Source organism: Zootermopsis nevadensis, unplaced genomic scaffold (genome assembly GCF_977971745.1).
Source record: "Zootermopsis nevadensis isolate Lab colony 2312 unplaced genomic scaffold, Znev_1.0 Znev_ptg000002l, whole genome shotgun sequence".
Lineage (NCBI taxonomy): Eukaryota > Metazoa > Arthropoda > Insecta > Blattodea > Termopsidae > Zootermopsis > Zootermopsis nevadensis.
In genome coordinates this window covers 22,246,613-22,269,568 of record NW_028259134.1, presented here as the reverse complement: position 1 = coordinate 22,269,568, position 22,956 = coordinate 22,246,613, and the positions used below count along the sequence as shown (strand labels likewise).

At 39.1% G+C, this 22,956-nt stretch overlaps 2 protein-coding genes across 6 annotated transcripts; one reads left to right on the top strand and one right to left on the bottom strand.

The window, feature by feature from the left end:
* Nucleotides 1–4,537: 4,537 nt before the first annotated feature.
* Nucleotides 4,538–11,038, top strand: LOC110837838 (uncharacterized). The gene is made up of 6 exons (XM_022080399.2): nt 4,538–4,976; nt 5,523–5,621; nt 5,826–5,986; nt 6,191–6,374; nt 7,079–7,241; nt 7,332–11,038. Exons 1-6 carry the CDS (start codon nt 4,808–4,810, stop codon nt 7,492–7,494), a joined length of 939 nt encoding a protein of 312 aa, XP_021936091.1. The 5' UTR covers nt 4,538–4,807; the 3' UTR covers nt 7,495–11,038.
* A 958-nt stretch (nt 11,039–11,996) lies between these two features.
* On the bottom strand, nt 11,997–21,691 carry LOC110837828 (beta-1,3-galactosyltransferase 1). 5 transcript variants are annotated; one of them, XM_087353722.1, is made up of 7 exons: nt 21,534–21,691; nt 20,150–20,308; nt 19,083–19,330; nt 15,811–16,032; nt 15,384–15,581; nt 14,783–14,944; nt 11,997–13,952 (listed from the first exon to the last, which is right to left on the bottom strand). In XM_087353722.1, exons 3-7 carry the CDS (start codon nt 19,278–19,280, stop codon nt 13,656–13,658), a joined length of 1,077 nt encoding a protein of 358 aa, XP_087209848.1. In that variant the 5' UTR covers nt 19,281–19,330; nt 20,150–20,308; nt 21,534–21,691; the 3' UTR covers nt 11,997–13,655. The 5 variants fall into 5 exon arrangements, with proteins under 5 accessions (XP_087209848.1, XP_087209843.1, XP_021936068.2 ...); XM_087353717.1 differs by lacking the exon at nt 20,150–20,308; XM_022080376.2 differs by lacking the exon at nt 20,150–20,308 and having other exon boundaries at nt 14,783–14,941.
* Nucleotides 21,692–22,956: the final 1,265 nt, after the last annotated feature.

The following is a 22,956-nucleotide window of genomic DNA, read 5'->3' as shown; positions in this document are numbered from 1 at the left end:
GAAAGATAATTGATAAAATTATCTATGATAATATTTCCGAAAAACGCAAATGCCAATACGTGTGAGGGACAGACGCCCGGACAACGATAGGGTGTTAGGGCTAGAATGCTTAGGTTAGGGTCAGCGCATTAGAATGCTGAGTTTGTTATCAGCGCACGTTTGTGCCGAGGTTAGTGTCACGGCACTAGAGTGTCGAGGTCAGGGTCACGGCATTAGTGTGCCGAGCTTAGGACCACGGCATTAGTGTGCCGAGGTCAGGGTCACGGCATTAGTGTGCCGAGCTTAGGGTCACGGCATTAGTGTGCCGAGCTTAGGGTCACGGCATTAGTGTGCCGAGGTCACTGTCACGGCATTATTGTGCCGAGCTTATGGTCACGGCATTAGTGTGCCTAGGTCAGGGTCACGGCATTAGTGTGCCGAGCTGAGGTTCACGGCATTATTGTGCCGAGCTTAGGGTCACGGCAATAGTGTGCCGAGCTGAGGGTCACGGCATTAGTGTGCCGAGGTCAGTGTCACGGCATTATTGTGCCGAGCTGAGGGTCACGACATTATTGTGCCGAGCTTAGGACCACGGCATTAGTGTGCCGAGGTCAGTGTCACGGCATTATTGTGCCGAGCTTATGGTCACGGCATTATTGTGCCGAGGTCAGGGTCACGGCATTATTGTGCCGAGGTTAGGATGATCTCTCTAGATCGTCAAATCCGAATAAAATCACGATAGCCACAGTAAATACAGAAGTTACGCAGCCTGGGGTCGATGTTCGTATCTTCGGAATGCAGCCTCTAGTGTATGGAGCCCAGTTTTTAAACCGTGTTATTGTTTAACTTCGTTTTATGAATATCGGCGTCACATCTGTTTCTCGTTTCCCCTTGCATTTGTCTGTCTTCCTAATAGCTGTTTTCAAAATTGCACAATCCGCCTCTGATATTTGATACGTGTCGGTTTAAACGCGCCTTCTAATTGGCCAGCCGAGCTAGACAATTTATTGATTTTTCATGACGTTAAGGGCGTAGAAGGTAAACTTATTATGTATGTAGGTGAATCGTCAGCCTTAAGCACGATTAGAAGCTTAGGCAGAATTTTAGCAGGAAAATTATCTAATTTATTAGGTTTGCAGTTCGTGGTTCGCGAGTTTAATTTCTTGTGCCCGCGGGAGCAGACACATTCTGTCGATTTGTTAGTGACTCGTGAATTCAGGGCCTGCGTGGTGTTAGAACAGCTGTTTAAGAGGATATTGTAGTTACCGCGAGGATATTTCGTGTTCGTGGTTAGGAATTTTAAGCCTTTAAGCGTTCGCCTTCGTCTTCCTTGTGAAAAGTGTTGTGTCCAGTCGAATTCAAGGCTGTCTTAAGTGTCTGTGGTGCAGTGAAGTTTAGTGTTGTGTTGTGTTGTGTTCTTCTGTGTCAGCGGATTCAGCGTTCCATTGGATATAGCAGCTTGCAGACGCCGATCGAACGATATCTTCTAGAGGAGCAACGCGTACTTCGTAACGTAGAAACAATTTTTTATTTTACTAATCCGTAGATTAAGGCCCCATTCGCTTTCGGATGGGATTTGCTTTTTTCCAGGTCATCAGGTACGTCGTAGCATCGACACGGTCTTATCACGGCAGTCCGACCCCAGGCTGGTCGTGGTATCAACTGAGGATCGTGTCTTTTTGATTTCGTTAATGTTTTCTGCTCTTGTTTCAGACTGTAAAGTGAACTCATGATTCAGCATAGAGAAAGACTTAGAACGTTGTTACATTGAAGATTCGCGTTACGCGGGCGAATATTAATAATAATCACGTGACAACAACGCGCATTCAGGGACGTCTTCGTTTTACGTGGCGTTTTAATTCCGCGAATTTCCGTAGGCGTTAGGATTTTGCGAGAATCAAATCTTCGTGACGTAATAATATTCTTAAAAAATCGATTTTGGATTGTTCGTTATCGCCATACTTCGTTTACACAGGCATAATTCGTCGACGACTTTTTTCCCCTTAATCGTTGCGGGCAAATCATACGAAGGTCGTTTTTGTAGGACCCGGTTATCGATTCTTTGTTTAATCATCGAAAGTTTCTTCCGTCCAAAAACGAGAGTCGCGATTCGCAAGAATGCAGGGCAATTTTTTTTTATATATTTCTCTTCAAAGTCGGAAAAGATGGCTCGCAATATTTTCATCTTAATTGAGTTGTGTTACGTAATGTGGACAACTCACTCGCCATTACACGCCATCTGTCGTCAGCGTTATTAAAAAAATATATATCAGCATCAGAAGACAGATCAGGAGTACCAACAGCACAGGTAAGTTTTTCCTTTGATGTTGTTAATTCACTTTTGTTTGTTGCTGTTCTTACAGGAGACGTTTCGTTTGTTTGTTTGTTTCAGGTCCCGCTCAAATCCTGTGCCTCAACGTGGCGAGCGGGTGAAACAAAGAACGGTGCATTCCCGAATCTTAGGTCGTTGTTGCATTGACTAAATCGGCCATTTTGTTATCATAATGTTTGAATTGCAAATGGTTGTAATTCGTGATCTGCGAATTTTGATGGAACTTCAAACATGATAATTTTATTTTGTAACAATCCTTAAACGCCTATTGGTTGAGTTGTGCTCGTCTGACGTCAGTTTTTCGCCTTGGGTTTACGGATTTTAAAGTATTTGTATCTGTTATAGAGATCTATGTATCGAGTTTAGTTTTAATATTTTTGTTCGGCGTTTGATGAAGAATGTTTGTTTTGTTAAATCATCACTGCTTTTTTCCGCTCAGTTTATTTAAAGAAATGTAAGTAGAGTAGAAATTCATATTAAGGGTTTGCCAGAAAAAGTTTGAGAATAATTTTGGAAACATTCCTTTGAAGTTTATCTTTCGTGTGAGAGCGACCAGGAAAATCCATCTTAAAATCCATTTAGGCCCTAATATTATTTTTGTTGCATTTTTCGTGTTTGTATGGAAATGTAGCCGCTTTTGGGTTTATTGTCCTTAGCCTAGATGTATGTGGAGATGTGGTGGAATGATACTGAAAGGGGAAATAGCCTTGAGAAATCTGTCCCAGTTACATTTGGTGGACTTTGGTACCGTGAGTCATATAAGTGTCTGGGGAAGGACGCAAAACGAAGTAGTGAAGGTCACGTTATGAACAATTATTGGTTTGGCACTTAATATGAAAATAAAATCTGACAGACCGATTTTAATAAATATGAGTAAGTTTGGGTGTTGGTATTTAGGGACGAGCATGGTTAAACTAATAAATGGTCTTTGAAACACATAAAATGGATATTATTCATTATAATTATCTGCTGTAATAAAAAAACAGTCAATTGTTTATTTTTAGCAGTGTCTACAACATTTAAAAATGCTGAAATGCAAAGAATTTTTGCATATTAGTGAATTGCAATCATATACATTGCCTTAAATTTCTATTTTCCTATCAAATATTTGTGAAAGTAAACTTGGTAATTCGAAATTTTGCACTCAAGGGAAATGCATCGTTCCTTGGCCAAACAGGATAGACTTTTTAAAATTATGTTTTGTAATATTTTTCTGCTAACTGAACTCTCCTTCAGTGGCCTTCTCATTCAGGTGCTCTGGAGGTTTCCTGTTGCAAATCATGCCATAACAATTTGAGCGCTTAACCTAACCTAACCTCAATTTATTTTTCGTATGAGAGCTGGCATGTGTTTATATACACGGCAGGTCCACTTTGTTAATATTGTTTTGTTGAATTGACTTCCATTTTCAAATTATGACTCCGAAATGTTTGCAAAATAATTTTTGTTTGTAAAATCCTCTTGGGTTTAAAGAAGAATTGGCATACCCCAAAGCAATATGACAAAATGCCATGGACATAAAATTGTGTAAAAAATAGTTGATTTTAATTAATCACAAAAAGAAAAGTTAGAACAAAATAAAATTAATAAAATAATTGTGATTTTACTACATTGCACCCGGCTTTAATGACAAAACCTCTCCTTTCTAGACATTTATAGACTGTTTGTAATAATGGGCGACAGATAGACGTTGATGTCAAGCCATATCATCAGGTCCCCGACGATGAAGACAGTAGGCACCTCTCAAATGCTCGATGCGGCATAACAGATGCCTTTGGAAGACTGATTGTCCCCCATAAGTGTTTGTGAATATAATTTTGCAGCCATGGAAGGGCCATAACTCATCATTAAAGCAAATAGAATGTTGGTGAGTGCGGAAGTATGTAAAATTGTATTTGAATTGAAATTTCTTGTTGTCTCCACTCTGGACTGGCTACATTTTTATCAATTTAATTGTGGCCATCTGTTTCGTCCACATTATTTCAGTTATTCCATCTGCTTTGCTTGGGTGGTGTGACAGTTATTCAGTAATACGTTATAACTACTAAAGGACATTCCATAGGTTTTTATTGGAAATGATTATAATCAATGCATTCCAAAGATATACATGTTTACCAAATGTGTCGGAACTTCCTGTTGAAAATTTATTCGATAGAATTGACGATCGATCTTTCGATTTCTCGTTCGATACACTTCAATACCATACGTAATCGATTTGAAGTCGATTCACGAATTGCTCTGATGATTCTTTTATTTATCAGTTTGTTCTAATTGCGTGTGGGTTAGTATAGATTAAAAACGTCAAATCCTGTACAGTTTAGATTGAATGATGCAATTTATAAGATCAAGACGCGTTAGAGTGTGCCATCAAATATGAAATATTTCGGAAAATGACAATAATTTTTTTATATATTTTATTAACTAATAAATATAACCTTTTGGTATAAGCGTTTTAACCTTAACTTTCAAGCCGGTTGGAAATATTGTGCATTCGGAATGGCCTCAAATGAACCTGGTACTGATTCTGCAAGTACCCCAGAAAAGTTATCAGTGTCTATGCAACAGTGTTATGAAAATTATATAATAGTTGATATTGGGGCAAACCTAACCAATAAGAAATATGGTAGAGACTTGGATTCCGTTATACAGCGAGCAAAGGACGCTGGTATGTATACGTTCAAGTTAGAATGAACTTTTTGCATTACATTTTTTGTAATTTTGCAACAGTTTTGTTGTTGGGCTTGTTATTTTGGTTACTCCAACTTTACAGTTGTTTCGCTTTCACCTTTTATTTGGTCTGTTAGTACACACGGGCATGATTTCAGCACAGAACTTACCACAAAATTATTTTTTTGTTTGTACTTCACAATGGAGCGAGAGAAATGCGACATCAATGAAATTGTATTAAATTAACCAAATCCAATATAACCTGTCACCGGATTTTTATTTGTGATTAAAATATAAATGATATGCCCAAATACAATTATTTCAACTATACTATTTCAGGTAGAGATATTTGTATGTTAATAATTTCATTTCATCAGAATACCATGGGCTAAATGGCAAAATCAGTGGGTCACTGTATTGAACAGATATATTCTAATTTTTAAATCAGAGCTGTGTCAGTTATGTCCATTTTTAATTTAGAATTTGTCACTTGCATTGTAATGTTTTGTTTGTGTGAATGTAAGCTGTTTCGCATGACCAATAGGTGTCCAGAAGATCATGGTGACGGGAGCATCCCTCCGTACAAGTAGAGAGGCCCTCCGACTAACTAGAATATATCCAGGAACATTATATTCAACTGCAGGTAGTATAGTCTGGAAATACTAAGTAATTAAATGTAGCTGTGCCTCTTGGCATCATTTCTGCATCTATTCTTATATATGACGTCATACATTAATTGGTTACAGTGAAATTTTATCTTAGTTCCCTCGGTTTATGTGTCAAAATTCACAGGTAGTTCTTTCAAGTTACCACTTGACCGTCTTCAAATGTGCGTTGCTTTATGCAGGAATCCATCCCCATGATGCAAAGTCATGGATGGACGGTTACCTCGAAGAACTACGAGAGATGGCCAGGAGCCCCGAGTGTGTGGCTGTAGGCGAATGTGGCTTGGATTATAATCGTGATTTCTCACCAGTTGATATTCAGAAGGAAGTTTTTGAAAAGCAGGTATTGAGCGTTACTTCAACACCAACTTCTGCACTTAAAAAGGCATCATTAAGTAATCTAGGAATTAAATCAGTTCTTGATCTTACTCTGTGGTGTATTTTATTAATGGTTCAGTAGCATCGCATTGTTCTAGATTTTATTCTGGTAGTAACTTCTGAACATCAGCATCTTTAAATAACAGGCTTGTTGACCAAATGATCTCAGGTACAGTTGGCGTGTGAGCTTGGGAAGCCCCTATTCCTGCATGAACGAGATGCTCACCAGGATTTACTGGATATCCTAAAGATTTATAAGGACCGGTTGCCTGCGATGGTTATTCACTGCTTTACTGGAACATCAGAACAGGCTCATACCTATCTGCAGATGGGAATGTATCTGGGTATGACAGGTGTGTACTTTGCTTGACGTACATTGATTTGATATTTTGCATGCCTGATTAGTCTTGGTTTTGATCACTGTAATTGTCGGGGATTATGCCCAAAGGCCTCGTTCTCTACGCCTCCATGTACGTCTTTCATCTGACTTCATAAAACATATCAGTTGTGTAGGATTTGAGGTTTTCATGGCAGTGAGTCTGGAGATGGCTGTCTTCTGGGTTGTTGCGCCATGTAGTCTGGTAGACGCCACTTAATGGCACCTGCACCTTGTCGTGGTGGTGGGGCTTGAGTACCTCAGTGGTGGTAACATAGCTACTGGTAGGGCCTCTCTAGCCAGATTGATCGAGAGGGAGAGGTCAGACTAAGACAAGTACCCTGGTCCTCCAGGTTGGGGGTTGGTCACAAGGCTAACAACCTTGCACCGTAAAAAGGGAGATGTTTCGAAACCTCCATCAAAGCCTCGGACAGACAGACCTAACAGACGACTGAATGGAAGAGGAGAATTGAGGAGGCCATGGACCGAATACGGACCAGAGAGCCATAGAAGAAGAAGAAGTCTGGTAGAAGTTGGTACCAGGAACGTCTACCAGACTATGCGGCACAACAACCCAGAAGACAGCCATTTTCATATCAGTTGTGACATTTAAAAACTGCTTTCATAGATGAAAATCTTGTGGCAGATGTGATATTGATGTCTGTGAACCTCCTTTTGCAGGTTATCTTTGCAAAGATAAATCCGACAACGGGGTCCGTAAGATACTGGAAGACGGACTCATTCCCCTGGACAGATTGTTGGTGGAGACAGATTCACCATTTATGTATCCCAACACTCGCGCTTCGAAGCTGCCAGCGCACGTCAAGGAGGCTCTGACTGAGAGGTATGCGGTTCGTGTCTGTGCACTCTCATGTTTTTGTCCTGGTTCTAAAGTGAATTGTTTTCAAATTTTTGTAACTTTCTGTTGTTCAAGGTCTTTAACCTTCCTACAGCGATACTGTACCTTCCAGCGCAATGAGCCATGTTCACTACCTGCCATTGTAGAAATGATAGCTGCATTTATGAAGAAACCTGTTGAGGAGGTGGCCCTTGCAACAGCCTTCAATGCGCTCAAGATTTTTGGTCTCTCTCAGTGACCTTGAACTGTCTTAGCTCATGGTATTTCAGAGGTAGCTCATTAATCTGTTCTTCCACTGTAGTTTCTGTTGTAAATTTTCGCGCAGGGTGCGTGTTGGAATTATTTATCATCTGGTATTTTTTCAAGGATGTAGGTTTTTAATCATAAATGAACCCCTTGTAGTGAGGTTATATCCATATATTTGTATGTTTCATATTTAAAACAACTTGATGGGTTAGAAAGAAATTTGGTGTAAGAGATCTGTTCTAAACATTTGTTCGGTGATGTAACTATAAGCCACTATCGAGTTTTTGTGACAGTATGTACAGTAGTGTTACACATTTGCTGTTTGTTGTTATTTTTGATTCTTTTTCAACAGCAGCTGCACCCGGTCGTTTCCCATTTTTGACAGGAATGTTCTTTCTTAGATGTTTTTCTTTTTTGTGAATGCAGAATGCAACAAAGTTATGTGAACAGTTAACAAATTTTCACGCATGCAGTCTTCTGTTCCGTGTTTATCATTTCTGTATTTCCATGTATTAGGAGTAATTCTGTGGTGGTTTTGATTACCTTTTCTCGGATCAGAGAAATCCTATAAAGTCAGGTTTTGGCATAATCTGTGTAAGGTGGTGGCATGTTGACAGTTTAATAATATTTTAACAAATATCCTGTATTTTGAGCAAAAGGTGTCGGTACTGCGTGCCAGTGCTGCCAAAAAAAACAGCACCGTTCATGGTAATGTTTTACGCGGGTTTTATTACTTCAACAACATGACGAGAAATTAGAGCGTTGTAATTTTTAATTAAATGTTTTGCGACTTGAGTTCACCATCTTAGCTGTGATATATTTGTATGTGGACGCGACTATTGTATCATTAACCGACCATATCTGAGGATGACTTCTATCTAACTTGTTTTCTTGTAAATTTTTGTCTGTAGTATGTGGTTCATCAGATAGGCAAGTTTAGGAAAGGAAGTAAGTGAATTGTGACACTTTCTCTGATGTATAACAATTTTTCTGCCTTTGAAGAGACTTACCAGAGAATAGTTTCGTGACAGCTGCATACTGCCATTTGAAGGTGTGCCTTAAATTCCCCATGAAAATTTGTGTTCCTGATCGAAATACCTGCTCGTGTCCTTAAACTTTTATACTGTAAACCTCTTGCTGCAGTGTAAATTCATCAGATTATTATTAATTCTTGATTATATTATTGTTATTCTTATTACCCATGGAAGCATATAGCATCAAATCATAATATATTCTTCTTCTATGGTTCTCCAGTCTGTATTCGGTCCATGGCCTCCTCAGTTTTCCTCTACCATTCGGTCCTCTGTTAGGTCCGTCTGTCCGAGGCTTTGATCGAGGTTTCGAAACATCTTCCTTTTTATGGTGCAAGGTTGTTAGCCTTGTGACCAACCCCCAACCTGGAGGACCAGGGTATCTGTCTTAGTCTGACCTCTCCCCCTCGACCAATCTGGCTAGGGAGGCCCTACCAGTAGCTATGCTACTGCCAGCATAGCTCTTGGGGTCACTGAGGTACTCAAGCCCCACCACCACGACAAGGCGCAGGTACCATTAAGTGGGGCAAATCATAATATCAATTTTGTAAAAAGTCGCTCATTGTAGAATGGCATAAAATTCAGATATTATAATTAATATCTTCACATTTTTTAAATCGAAACGTCTTATGATGTGGTGAATATTGATAGATCATAAGAAGAAATGTTTTTTAACTTGGTGAATGCATTTTTATCTGCTATAAATTAACCTCATTATGAATGAATTATGCAAGGTAAGAAAAACGTAATTGATGTCACAATTATTAGGGTTAATTTTCAAAACAAAATTTGTACTTTCCTTTATCCGGTGGGTCTTTGAGTCTTGTGTTAGTGTTTCTGGACAGAGACAGAAGTGCGTAGCTCAAGTGTTGGCCAGTCACTTCACCAGAAAGTGGCATTATTGTCCACAAATTTTAATACTTAGTGCCTTTGGCTTAGTTTGGTCCCTTTGAAACTTCTGCTTTACAAGTCTCGATGGTCTCCCATCTCCCATTAATTCTTAATTCTTATTTGGTCTTAGTCGTCTGTGACATAGCGTTATATAATTAGTTTAATTTTGGTCTTTTATTCAATGCAGAATCTTGCCCCATTGTATTATTTTCACGCCACAATATCGTATCAGGTATATTAGTGTGTGCCGACTACTGGTGTCAACTTGGAAGCTTTTCAGGTCTAAAGAGTTTTCCTGTAAAGCTTCATTTAAAATCTGTAGATAAAAATTATTGAAAAATGGTGTTTGTCATAATGTTCATTATTCATGGATGACAAATGTTCATAACACTCCAGCTCCATTGTCTTCTACCTTAAGATGGATACAGCAGTTTCCTTAAAAATGTAGGTAACGTCATACACGACTACATAGTATCACAGCCCAGAAGATCACAATTTAAATGTGTTAGTTAATTCTTTTGTAAAGAAGTACAAATATTTCCCCCCCTTCCCCTTGTCACATTTGGGTATGAGCATCAAAATTTATAGAAATAAAATCTGTTTGTAGTTAACCTAACCTATTTGTGTTTACTCCATTTGAAACAAAAGCTCTGATATAAACCTAACCTATTTGTTGGTAACAGCATTCGCTGTGCTCTGTATCCGATCTTCATACTGCCGTCACTCAATCCTATGGAATTAAATAATAACATTTACTCCACTACAGAAGTAATTCTTGCATCATAATAATTTGATCACCAGAAACTGTGAAACCATATGAATGTAAATTTGGTATTAAATTGAGAGACACAATAAGAAATGTGTTACTTTTATGCCCCTTTAATTTTTTGGTTAGGTTTGTTTTTACATAGTGTATAGCTTCTGCAAATAGATTATAACACCAGTATCAAAACATTTTTCTTTGTTGTAGATGGGTTTATAGCATAGAGTTTTATTCTGATATAATTATTGTAAGTATTCATTACTTACATGATTCGTTTTATTGACTTTTTGAAGCACAAAGTTTATCTAAATAATATTTTAAGGTTATGTTCTTTCTGCAAAGAATACACAACCTGTCTCGATGCCAAAAGGTAGCTGGACAACCCTCTTTCGGGATATATATTTGCTGTTTACTCTGAGAATCGTAGAATACTCACAAATGCATTGTTTACGCTGACAGTACACGTAGTTACCACTGAGCTTAAAAGGTTTAAACTATTGCATATAGTTACAGGGGCAGGGGGAGGAAATGGTCTAACATTTGCTCAACCAAATTAGTAACCCTGCAAATTCTTTACGTTGGTGCTAACCGGCCGCAGTCAGAACTGCACGTCCTTGCAACTTTGCTGTTTTTGTTCGCTAGATTTAGTCTGTATACATAATTATAGAAGCATAATGAAAATATATTTATTTATATATTTTATGAAGGCAGTTATAAATTTTGCCATTGTTACAAAGGAAAATACTGTATTTATGGAATTGAAAACTTGATGACATATTTCAGGGTCCTCTTATACTTTTGGACATGTTTATATATTTTATAATTGTGAATAAATAAAATATTATTTCTTCTGTGGTCTGTTGATTTTTAAACTATGATGTGAGGTTCTTGTGGTGAGTACAAAGAAGACTTATTTTGTTACTTTTCCCTGTGAAGTTTTCTTTTTTAAAAACTTTATCTCTTAATCTATCGCTTCTCAACTTTCTGTCATGGCTCCACAATAAGTATCTTAATATAGAATGTTACACTAAGTCATTTACTTATATGAAGTAATAATTTGTAGTTTGTATTGCAATTTAGAGGAAAAAAATGTTAACAGATTAACATTATTTTAGGAATGAGTAAGTTATAAGTGACAGATTCATCAGCTGTCTAGACTGAGTCATGACCAAGTGGTTATCACTCCTGTTTCATATTTACGAGGTCCTTGGTTCAAATGTCAGCTATTTTTTTTTCTTCCATGGTTATTCTCAGATCCCTCCATGTAAATGCTGGGACATAACCTTAAATTAGACCATTACAGCTTCCTTCCTTATCCTTTCCAGTTCATTATTCATTAATCATCTTATCACTTTGTATAGTCGGAGATACTGACTGCATCATTAAATAAACCACATTTTCAAGATAAACCGTGCTATGAGGAGTTAAAAGTGAAAGGAAGATTACAGTCAGATTTTAGATATGTAATAGTTCCGTTCAAATGCTGCATTTGTCCATAATGAGATCATCACGATGCGGCCTATCATTTAAAAGAAATAATTAGTCATCTGTAATCATGTGAATGTACAGTAAAAAGTAAAGCTGTTCCACTACGTGCCATGCAGGTGCTTTAGGGGAGAGGCAGTATAACTTCAACTAATTCTTAACCTTGGCACTAGATGGGGTGAGTGGTTAGTGTCATGTCCAGTCTGTAGCCAGATTCACCTGTAAAAATGCAGGAGGGACACAGAAATAATGTTGTGTCCTGGATAAGATTTTATTATAATTGTAAATACATATAGATTTATAGCACGAACGTAACACACAGGATGTCTTTTCAAAATTCTAGTAACTTTTATTCTTCTAATATTGTAGGTTGAAAATAAGCTTTCATCACACAACTAAGTAAAATGAATTATTCTCAGGCTGAATGGAGAAGATGCCAAGGTTTCGAAAACCATCCTCGTCCTCAGGGTACTGAACTTAAGTACCTTCAAAACATTGGTTTTCTCTCCATTCAACCATGTGACATGGCTGATATTCATTATACATAATTAAGTATCAATAATAAGAATGTAAGAATTTCTGTCTCATAGTACTCGTTCTGAGTTGCGCTGTACACATTTAATTAACTAAACTAACTCTCCAGTACCGGAATTTGAAGGTTAAAAAGCTGCTAATATCAAAGCCTTTATTAGATTCAGTCCTGAGCTAATTCTGTCGCAAACAACTTCCCTACCATCCATATAAATGTTGAACTCCCATTTTTTGTATTGGTCTTCAAGAAGCCGCTGTGAGAATTTTGTGCAAGTCTTTTCTAAGTGTGTTGCGTTACTTTACCCTTGTTAAGTCCATATAATAACATGAGCAGGTTAACACAATGTGCTTTCCTCATGTAAAAGATTTCATTTCACAACAACATAAAATAAATGCAAAATGTATCGTTTTGTTTGTGTTTATCTACAACTTTGGTGTTTCGGGAAACAAAATCAGTTTCAGAGCAGAACTAATTTTCCAAATGTTTTCCTTTCCTAATTTTATCACTAATATTACTTTTATTTTTTTATCGTTATTACCAAATAATGTTTTAAATATTCTCGAATTCATAACTTCGTATCACGTGTTACGTTACGTAGTTTGTGATGTTGGCAGAATTCCTTTAGCGTGTCACAATATTGTTTCGAATAATAATAACATGGAACTGTTCATAAATATATTAATTCTATGAAATTATTTGATATGTATTGTGTTCTCTACTAGCTGTCGATTAAAGCTCAATTCTGTCGCCGTTAATAAGTTAAGGTTAGTTAAATTTATCAGTTTCAGTATTAGAACTATCTTCATCTCATTCTAAATTTGCGCTTTAATCCGGCATGGCTTTGAAACAGACCTGACATTTTTGCCTTCAGAACATTTCATTTCTATTACACATAACCTCACTTCTTCTGAAACCTGATTTAAGAAAAATTAAAAGAACGAGAATGTAAGAATTTGTGATATGAGCACTTTGTATCTAATTGTCTCTTTCAATATTCATTCTTTATCTGCGCCAGTGAACACCCCTGTCAAAAGATGTCTCTCGCCTCCGTGGCGTAGAAAATAATTGAATATTCTGACTCGTGAGCAGTGAGATTGTCATTTTGTTTTCTCTTTGAGCGACAGATTGTATTAAAATTGGTAACTCTAAGGAAATATACAGTTTTGGCCCCGAATCACCAGTTTGGTGATGTAAAATTACGTAATAATCTTTACCATTGGCTCTTCCAATACCTGATCCATTATTCCACAGCCGTGAGCCAATGTTTGGAACATTGTTTCTTTGGCGTTTTCATCGAAGGTTATGGGCCGTTCTTAAACTCTTCCCACAACAGTTATGCTACAATCTTGGGAATCCTTGTCCGTAACTACCATCAAATCTTTGGCACTTTCTTTCACAAATACGTTTCTACCTTCGGCACGTTCATCTGCCACTGCACGAGCTCCTCCAGATCACTCGGTTATGATGGAAGCACATTTCTTCACGTACCACCAGAGTAGTCCCATGTCAATGTTTGACAGATTGTGTCTGCTGAAGAGGAACGACTGAATCCAGGGTGGCGCTCCCTTCACTTGTCGATAGTCGCACCTGATCGTGTTATTTACCATTACCTTTATGCCGAGTGTTACAGGAACAACTGGTTGGTGTGTCAGGTTCAAATTTTTAGCCAGTGTTCCAGTCACGTGCACGTCATCGACCCAGAAATATCGGGTTCGCTGGGCTTTCTTGTACAGCGCGTATACCATGTCCTGCCAACAGACAGACTTAATGTAACTGAGGGACCCTATATCTTGAGATAAGGCTGAAGGCAAATTTGTGCATTTCTCAAAAAAAAAAGTTGTCAGTGGAACCACGGTTCCGGATAATTTGACGTAAATACATCTATACGGAAAGGAAGTTTATATATTGGCTTTATTCTAAATATTTCCTTTATACATGCTTTACAATTGAGTAAAGTTTGATTAAGACTTTGCTTATTTAACTTGAATTAGTTACGCTTAAGATGGGTCTGTGGTAGCTGAATGTAAGGTAAGGTAAGGTAATGAAATGTTTTATAGGTAACAACAATGCCGAGTAAACACGACGTTTCCTAGGTAACCAGGTCACACTTTTTTGCCGAATGACCCTTCCTTATAGACGTATTTACGTCAAAAAATTGGTTCCGACGACAAACCCAAATACTAAAAATCTGTGTACTTAAGGGCGAAAATTGCGTTAATGCTTTTTATGCTACAAATTACGTAACTCACATAATAAAGCTGGCCCTTTAAATCTGAAATTATTCTGAATTTGAAATCAGTCTAAAGAATGTGTCAATTTAAAGTGTTCATGTCATTTGAACAACAGAAATTTTCATTACAATGAAAATATACTCTAAAATAACAGCCATCTAATTTCATAAGGCAAAATCCTTCTTGAAAAGATAATATTAGCTCAGCTGGTCGAGCAGATATCCCACATGGAACCTAATGATTTATCTGCGTGTTCATGACAGTCCACCACCTTAACCTGAGTTAGTTCGACCGAGTCCACAACTCTGGATTTACCAAATCCTGCACGTCGTTCAACGCGTCTATACCTGGGAATACAGAATGGCCGTGCCCGAACAGTAGTCTGGGTATATATCATCATGAAACTCTTCTCGCGTCACCGTCCATTTATCTCCAATCCTCTTGACTGGCACGCCGCTCCAAACCCGACACATGATCAATTTCTTCATCCCACAACGCGGTCGTCCCTGCTGACACACAAGTTCTGCTTAACCCTTTGAAGCCGAAGCTCGTCTAAATATTATTTAATAATTCAGTCCGTACCACGAAGAAAACACAACACTTCACCATTACAAATGACAACTGGTTGACGCTGTTTAAGGAAATAATCGCTGTTTATTCTGAGAACAATCCGAAACCCACACATACAAAACGCAGAGTTATTAACTGTGTGAAGCAGGTGGTACATATACTTACCACTGCGTCCTAAAGGGCTAATGACACTATATTTGCGATAGATGAATTACAAAAGGAGGATGGCTGAAATGTGTCTCGTGCCAGCTCGTGATTACGAAGTTTGTGACAGATGAGTACGAAACACAATGACTTAGTTCCTAGTTAATCTCATTTTTCAGCGATTTTGGTATTGATATTGTAAAATAAATGACAACTGCTAGTCTAATGGACAACCTGCGTCAATGCCCTTATCAACACCGGAGTGTTAACAAAAGTGTCATCGTCTGATTTGAGCACGTAGCGCACCCCAGGACAGGAATGTAGGACCCACTTGAATCCCATTACGTGCTTGTATGTCATGTTGCGGTACGCGTCTCTGAAGTTACCTTGCAGGAGGTCATGATACCTGTCATTCTCAGACTCCAAGGACACCTGGAAAAAACCCACAGAAACATTTATATAGGGCTTGATAACAAACTTGGGTTTGGTTTCGAATTTACGATTTTTAGGGGGTGGGGGTGCTTACTGCAATGCTGAAGTATAAATTAAATTTATTAAGTTTATTCCGCATGCATGAATTTTCTTGGCAGCGAGCACGTCTTAATTCTGTTTTGATCTTTGTCTGTCAATGGCGTACTTTTTATTAAAAAAAATTCTGTACCTGTAGCAGTGGGGAGTCGACTTCCCCTAGCAGAAAGAGTAGAGACCCCTGAATGATGGATCCCCACGTGTTGCGAATCAGCACTCGCTTATCCCTGTTTTTGGGGGCTGAATGCACTAGAGTCACCATTACTGGTGTCCCTTGGCATGATGGCTGGTTCATGTGGAACCTGAAGTCATCAATGTCTAGTAGCATTTTGCGGTCAGAGGCTGGCATATCCATCTGTGAATAAGATAATATTTACTTTTCACTATATATATATATATATATATATATATATATATATATATATATATATTATAAAAATTATCAAATCAAGGATGGTGTGAGGCATGCTATGGGGGAGATGAGAAATGTATGTAAAAAGTTTGGTTGGAAATACTGAAAGAAAGAGACCACTTGGGAAACCCGGACGTAGATGGGGCTACAATATGAAAATGTTATTATTATTTATTTAGTGTTCTGTCTGACGACAGGTCCATATGAACAGGATCCTTCCATCCTTTTCTCGGACTGGGACCTGTTCATATACGTTCTTGGCAGATGATCCAGAAGTGGTTTGCCATTGCCTTCTTCTGTGTGTGAATGGAGTAATTGTTGGGATGCCACGGAGGAAAACTCCGTGTTGCCTAGACCACGGCCTTGCCCAACACAAGTTATAAATTCGGGCACCGCCGGGAATCGAACCAGAGACCCCCATAATTACAAGGCCAGCGTTCTAACCGCTAGACCACCTCATCTTATTATTATTTAGTGTTCTGTCTGACGACAGGTCCATATGAACAGGATCCTTCCATCCTTTTCTCGGACTGGGACCTGTTCATATACGTTCTTGGCAGATGATCCAGAAGTGGTTTGCCATTGCCTTCTTCTGTGTGTGAATGGAGTAATTGTTGGGATGCCACGGAGGAAAACTCCGTGTTGCCTAGACCACGGCCTTGCCCAACACAAGTTATAAATTCGGGCACCGCCGGGAATCGAACCAGAGACCCCCATAATTACAAGGCCAGCGTTCTAACCGCTAGACCACCTCATCTTATTATTATTTAGTGTTCTGTCTGACGACAGGTCCATATGAACAGGATCCTTCCATCCTTTTCTCGGACTGGGACCTGTTCATATACGTTCTTGGCAGATGATCCAGAAGTGGTTTGCCATTGCCTTCTTCTGTGTGTGAATGGAGTAATTGTTGGGATGCCACGGAGGAAAACTCCGTGTTGCCTAGACCACGGCCTTGCCCAACACAAGTTATAAATTCGGGCACCGCCGGGAATCGAACCCGAGACCCCCATAATTACAAGGCCAGCGTTCTAACCGCTAGACCACCTCATCTTATTATTATTTAGTGTTCTGTCTGACGACAGGTCCATATGAACAGGATCCTTCCATCCTTTTCTCGGACTGGGACCTGTTCATATACGTTCTTGGCAGATGATCCAGAAGTGGTTTGCCATTGCCTTCTTCTGTGTGTGAATGGAGTAATTGTTGGGATGCCACGGAGGAAAACTCCGTGTTGCCTAGACCACGGCCTTGCCCAACACAAGTTATAAATTCGGGCACCCCAGGTAATCTAACCCGAGACCCCAGGATTACAAGGCCAGCGTTCTAACCGCTAGACCACCTCATCTTATTATTATTTAGTGTTCTGTCTGACGACAGGTCCATATGAACAGGATCCTTCCATCCTTTTCTCGGACTGGGACCTGTTCATATACGTTCTTGGCAGATGATCCAGAAGTGGTTTGCCATTGCCTTCTTCTGTGTGTGAATGGAGTAATTGTTGGGATGCCACGGAGGAAAACTCCGTGTTGCCTAGACCACGGCCTTGCCCAACACAAGTTATAAATTCGGGCACCGCCGGGATTTGGATACTTTGGCTTTGAGCAGTTGTTAACATGGTAATCAACCTTTGCGTTTCTTAAAGCGTTAGGATTATTTTATTTGCTAAGTGACTGTAACGTAATGGTAGAAAGCGTACATTTTGTACTTTCACTTGTTTTCTTACTGTCTCTTTGCACACATTTATCACCCTTTCGTAATTTAACATGCCAAGTTATTATCTCTTCTTATCCACGCGTAGTTTATTTTATAGTTTATATATAACGGCACTCAGTCGTTTTCATAACACAGTCCATGGTACGTCGCCTTTCTCTGAAAGCTGATAACAAGTCAAATTTCATTACCGTGTTCACAACACCCCCGCTACTGAACACAAAGTTGAGCCAGTTGAATCCGTTCCACTACACACAATTCTATAATATCACTTTTTATATATATTATTCACATGAACGCCATTTTTCCGAAGTGATTTTTTTTTTAAATTTTTCTGGCCAAAATAAGTGGTGTTTATTTATCACCCCCCCCCCCCCCCCCCCCCGTGCTTTGTACACCCATCTCGAGTACCTCACGGAACTGAAGTGTTTCAGTACAGGTTCGTAAACAGACAGTTGTGTGGCTCTGTTCTCTAATTTATTAGTCATAAAGCTACGACCAAGGTTAAACTGCTTACGTTGGTATCGTTTAGACAGCAAATGGGTGTCCAGAAACTTGCTTTGACTTTCGTAGATAAGCAGCGTAGCTTGTGACACTGCAGTCTAGAATCTTCAACAAATATTCTAATGGAATCAATCTTTAAGAATCTACTCAAGTTAGCAACGCATTTAAGTATCATCATACTAAAAATATCATATTAAGTGGTAATAGTTCTTAATAAATACTAATCTGGCCCTGGTGGCGGGCTCTTGTAAACACGGTAGTGAGCTTTTTAGTTAAATAAAAGCCGAGGACGTTTCTGACTAACTCAGTGAGTTATCGGCTTTCGGAAGGCACTCGTTTCCGTGGACTTAATTATCAACTCGCTTCGTAAATACGCCAGTAAATAAATAAACCTCGACATGTTGGTAATAATCACGTTTGTAGAGTATTATTCTCGCTTTTCATGAGCAAGTGAATTAAGTAATTATTAAATTTTATTTTTCCTTAATTTTTATTGGCATGAAGCGGTTTGTAGGATCATTAAAAACGCGTTGTACCCCAGCGACCAAGCGGAAAGGAAAAACTTTCCCTTGTGGGGTGGATAGCGATTGTCTTTTGTTGGCCCAGAACATGTGGAGGGCTTTGGTTCGTTCAGTGATGAACCTTAGGGTTCCCTAAGCCATCTAGTTAGTTAGTTAGTTAGTGTGACAGATGGTGTATCGGTGCTTGGGAAATCCATTCGCTATTTACCGGTACGTGATTCAGAAAAGCTTTGGAGACCACCGCGTTTACTGTACCTTGAGGGAATTTTCGCTGGAGCAATTTGCCGTAGATCTTTCTAGCAGTAGGCCGTAGAAATCGGGAGATCCATGTACCTCGAATTCACGCACCCATCCTCGTGGCGCAGACGGTAGGAAGAAACTGGTCCACAACGCGGTGGCGGACAAGACTATAGCAGCGAACACACAGACCTGCCTTCGCCTCGAAACAAGCATTACAACGAACTGAATTGGACCAGTCGCTGTGCGTGAAGACGGTGGCGCCACTGTAGCGGGACATACGAAATAGTCATTATCATACTCTTTGATACACGCAACACAGGTAGATGAGGTCTCCTGCTCTCACAATGATGAAAGTCTCAAGGTAATGATAAGATGTCTCGTACTAATATCCCAAAATCCTGAAGAATAAAACTGTGATTTAGATTAAAACAATCATGCATTTATTTGAGCAGATAAAGACGTGGGAAAATAGTTTTAAAAAATTCTCTTCTTTACATATTTCACATAAAATCAATTAATTACAACTAAAACATATACTTGGGCCCTTCTTTGCTACAGGTGACAACACCATGAAGACGTATCGTAGTATAGAGCAGTGGTATTCAACCTTTTTTGTTCGCGTACCCCCAGATATAATTTCTCTTCCAACTTTGTACCCCCAAAGTTGTTGGTGTATAATTCAAGTTATACGTAGTATATAATCTACATCTAAAATAAATTAAATAAATTGCATTACTGATTATTCAGTGTTTATCATAAAATAATGTTTTTTTTTTAAATTTCACGTACCCCCTAAGATGTCTTCGCGTACCCCAGGTTGAATACCACTGGAATAGAGGGTGCAGCTACTTAAAGTTCTTGAAATCGAAACTAGATGGAGGTGAAGCATGCCGGGTGGGCCCCTGAGTGGGTTTTGACTAGGCATTGTTTATGAAATTATCGGATTTTTTCCCTTTCCTTCATATATCAACCACGTGACGGCGAATTAAACTTTACGAATTCTTATTATAATACGTTAAGGATCTCGATTATAATGTTTTGATTTGAAAAATGCCGGCTATGAGCATTCTAGCCAGAGATACCTGGTTAATTACATCCTTGAAGCTGTTTTCTGGTAGCTGTTATCAGTTGTAAAACAAATTTACAGCATGCCGACATGTAAACAAGCTCTCATGCGTCTGTGTGCTAATACGGGATACTCAGGTATCAACTAGTCTCGGAACATTTCATATGCACCGTCACTAAAAAGAACGTATTCCACAATTTTTCAGTTCTCACAAAAAAATTTAAATAATATGGCCGAGACTTTTCTTAATTAATTTTGTTACAGAATGGAGTGCATTTCAGTTTATTCAGACAATTATATAGCACGCAGATCATTAATAAAAATAAAACAAATTCTTTGCAGCTCCCTCAAAATCTCTAACAAAGTTCATGGATCGAGAAATCTAAAGTGATAGAATTATCTTTCGTAACAGAGGCCCCATTTATTGTCGAAGTTCGTCTAAATATCATTTGAAAAATTCAGTCCGTACCGCACAGAGAACACTACACGTCACCATTACAAGGATAAAAGGTTAATGCGTTTAAAGGAAATTATCACTCTTAACCTTAACGAATCCGATAAATGCACAATGAAAAGCTACTGACTGTTAAAGAAGGCAAGTGGTATATATACTTACCACCAGGTTTTCAAGGGTTTAAACAGTTTTATCAAGAATTTAGGCTACTAACATGTTTTGTTGCTTTATAAATTCGAATCCCACACTGTTTAACGGAATTATTTTATTATAAATGATGACGTAAACAAACAGAAGTCATTTGAATAAAAAGTTGTCAGTGGAACGACGGTTCCGGATAATTTGACGTAAATACGTCTATACGGAAAGGAAGTTTATATATTGGCTTTATTCTAAATATTTCCTTTATACATGCCTTACAATTGAGTAAAGTTTGATTAAGACTTTGCTTATTTAACTTGAATTAGTTACGCTTAAGATGGGTCTGTGGTAGATGAATGTAATGTAATGTAAGGTAAGGTAAGGTAACTATGTAGGTAACCATTGTTGTTTATTTGTTGATAAACAGATGACGTTTCCTAGGTAACATAACAATGAAATTACACTTTTTCGTTTCCCAGGTAACATAACAATGAAGTTTGACGTTTCCTAGGTAACATAACACTTTTTCGTTTCCCTTTTTCGTTACACTTTTTCGTTTCCCTTTTTCGTTTCCCTTTTTCGTTACACTTTTTCGTTTCCCTTTTTCGTTTCCCTTTTTCGTTACACTTTTTCGTAACACATTTTTGCCGAATGACACTGACCCTAAAATATAGACGCATTTACGTCAAAAATTGGATTTGTGTTAGAAATAATACAAGCCAAATTCTCTTCCAAGAGTTCAAAAATGTAAATGAAAACTTGTAAATGTTATAAGCAATAATAATAGTGAATAGGATGCACTTACCTCACTCTTTCTTCAAGGGGAAGAGACCTCGATGTCCACGGGCAAAATAAAAAGGAGAGATAGTTATTGTGAAAGACTTTTAAAAGCACAAAAGCATCTGGTCTAGAACACACTTCTCCTACAAGCGTATCACAGCTCAGCTATTTCCACAATGACGAAAGCGGATTGTTGACGCTAATAAAAGTTTGTCCCGCTACACGCCATGTAGGCGTTTGGGGGGAGTGGAGGTATAGCTCCTCTCTTCCTTGACCTCGGCACTAGATGGGGGTGAGTGGTCATCATCACGCCCCGGCCGGCTTTACCCCCGGGAAAGGGACCCGGTACCCATTGTAGAGGAGGCTGGGTGGGCCCCAGAGCCGGTCTGGACACAGGAAAAAAAAAATCGTTTGCCCCCGTCGGGGATCGAACCCCGGTCGTCAAGCCCGTAGCTAGTCACTATACTGACTGAGCTATCCCGGCTCATGCAACTGAAACGTGGTCTCTAAATTTGAGGGTAGGGGGCACAGATTGCGAGTGTTCCAAACAAAGTAAGAAATTTGGGGAACACGTAACGAGATTAAGGTAGCCGTCTTCTGGGTTGTAGCGCCGTGTTGTCTGGTAGAAGTGCACCAACGTTTCAGAGGTCCATGCTGCCTCCATCATCGGGGCGATGGTCGCAAGCACATGTAGAGTGCTATGGCATTCTGATGGATTTATCTGAGAACTGTGCCGGAACTGCCATAACCTGTATCTTTAACTGTGTGTGTTGATTGCAGTCCCATATTAAGATTAAAATCCACCAACAGATACAGTTTTTTTGATAGTAAACGCAGTGAATGTCGGAAACTATGACGTAACAATTAGTAAAGGAATGGAGTGCATCATCATCCTTTCAAATATTAGGCCACGGTCTTGTATTTTCCGACGGGGGCAGAGGATTTTTCCTCTAGCCTCTGCGTCCAGACCGGCTCTGGGGCCAACCCAGCCTCCTCTACAATGGGTACCGGGGTCCTTTCCCGGGGGTAAAGCCGGCCGGGGCGTGATGCTGACCACTCACCCCCATCTAGTGCCGAGGTCAAGGAAGAGAGGAGCTATACCTCCACTCCCCCCAAGCGCCTACATGGCGTATAGTGGGACAAACTTTACTTTTATACTTCATGCATAAGAAACGAGAAATGAGCCTTATGGTATGCTCAGTAAATTTGTTGCTGGTGTGGTTTAGAAATTCCAATCCTTCATATTACATTGTTGTAAACGGAGGTGTTCGTATAATAGCTGACAATTGTCGTTCTATATTTACAAATTATTTTGACGTAAATACGTCTATACAGAAGGGTCATTCGGCAAACAAGTGAAAGGAAAACGTGTAAGATCCATATCAACAATGTGTAAATATGGATCGACAACAATGGTCAGACTTCGTGCACAGCGCAATAACCCAGAA

Bases quoted from the DNA above. Each gene is read 5' to 3' on its own strand.
- LOC110837838 (XM_022080399.2), top strand. From the start codon at position 4,808: ATGGCCTCAAATGAACCTGGTACTGATTCTGCAAGTACCCCAGAAAAG. The intron at 5,987-6,190 runs GTATTGAGCGTT...AAATGATCTCAG, and splicing joins AGGAAGTTTTTGAAAAGCAG to GTACAGTTGGCGTGTGAGCT. The intron at 6,375-7,078 runs GTGTGTACTTTG...CTCCTTTTGCAG, and splicing joins AATGTATCTGGGTATGACAG to GTTATCTTTGCAAAGATAAA.
- LOC110837828 (XM_087353722.1), bottom strand. From the start codon at position 19,280: ATGCTTGTTTCGAGGCGAAGGCAGGTCTGTGTGTTCGCTGCTATAGTC. The intron at 15,582-15,810 runs GTACAGAATTTT...GGTTTTTTCCAG, and splicing joins TCGACTCCCCACTGCTACAG to GTGTCCTTGGAGTCTGAGAA. The intron at 14,945-15,383 runs GTTGTCCATTAG...CTTGTGTGTCAG, and splicing joins TGATAAGGGCATTGACGCAG to CAGGGACGACCGCGTTGTGG.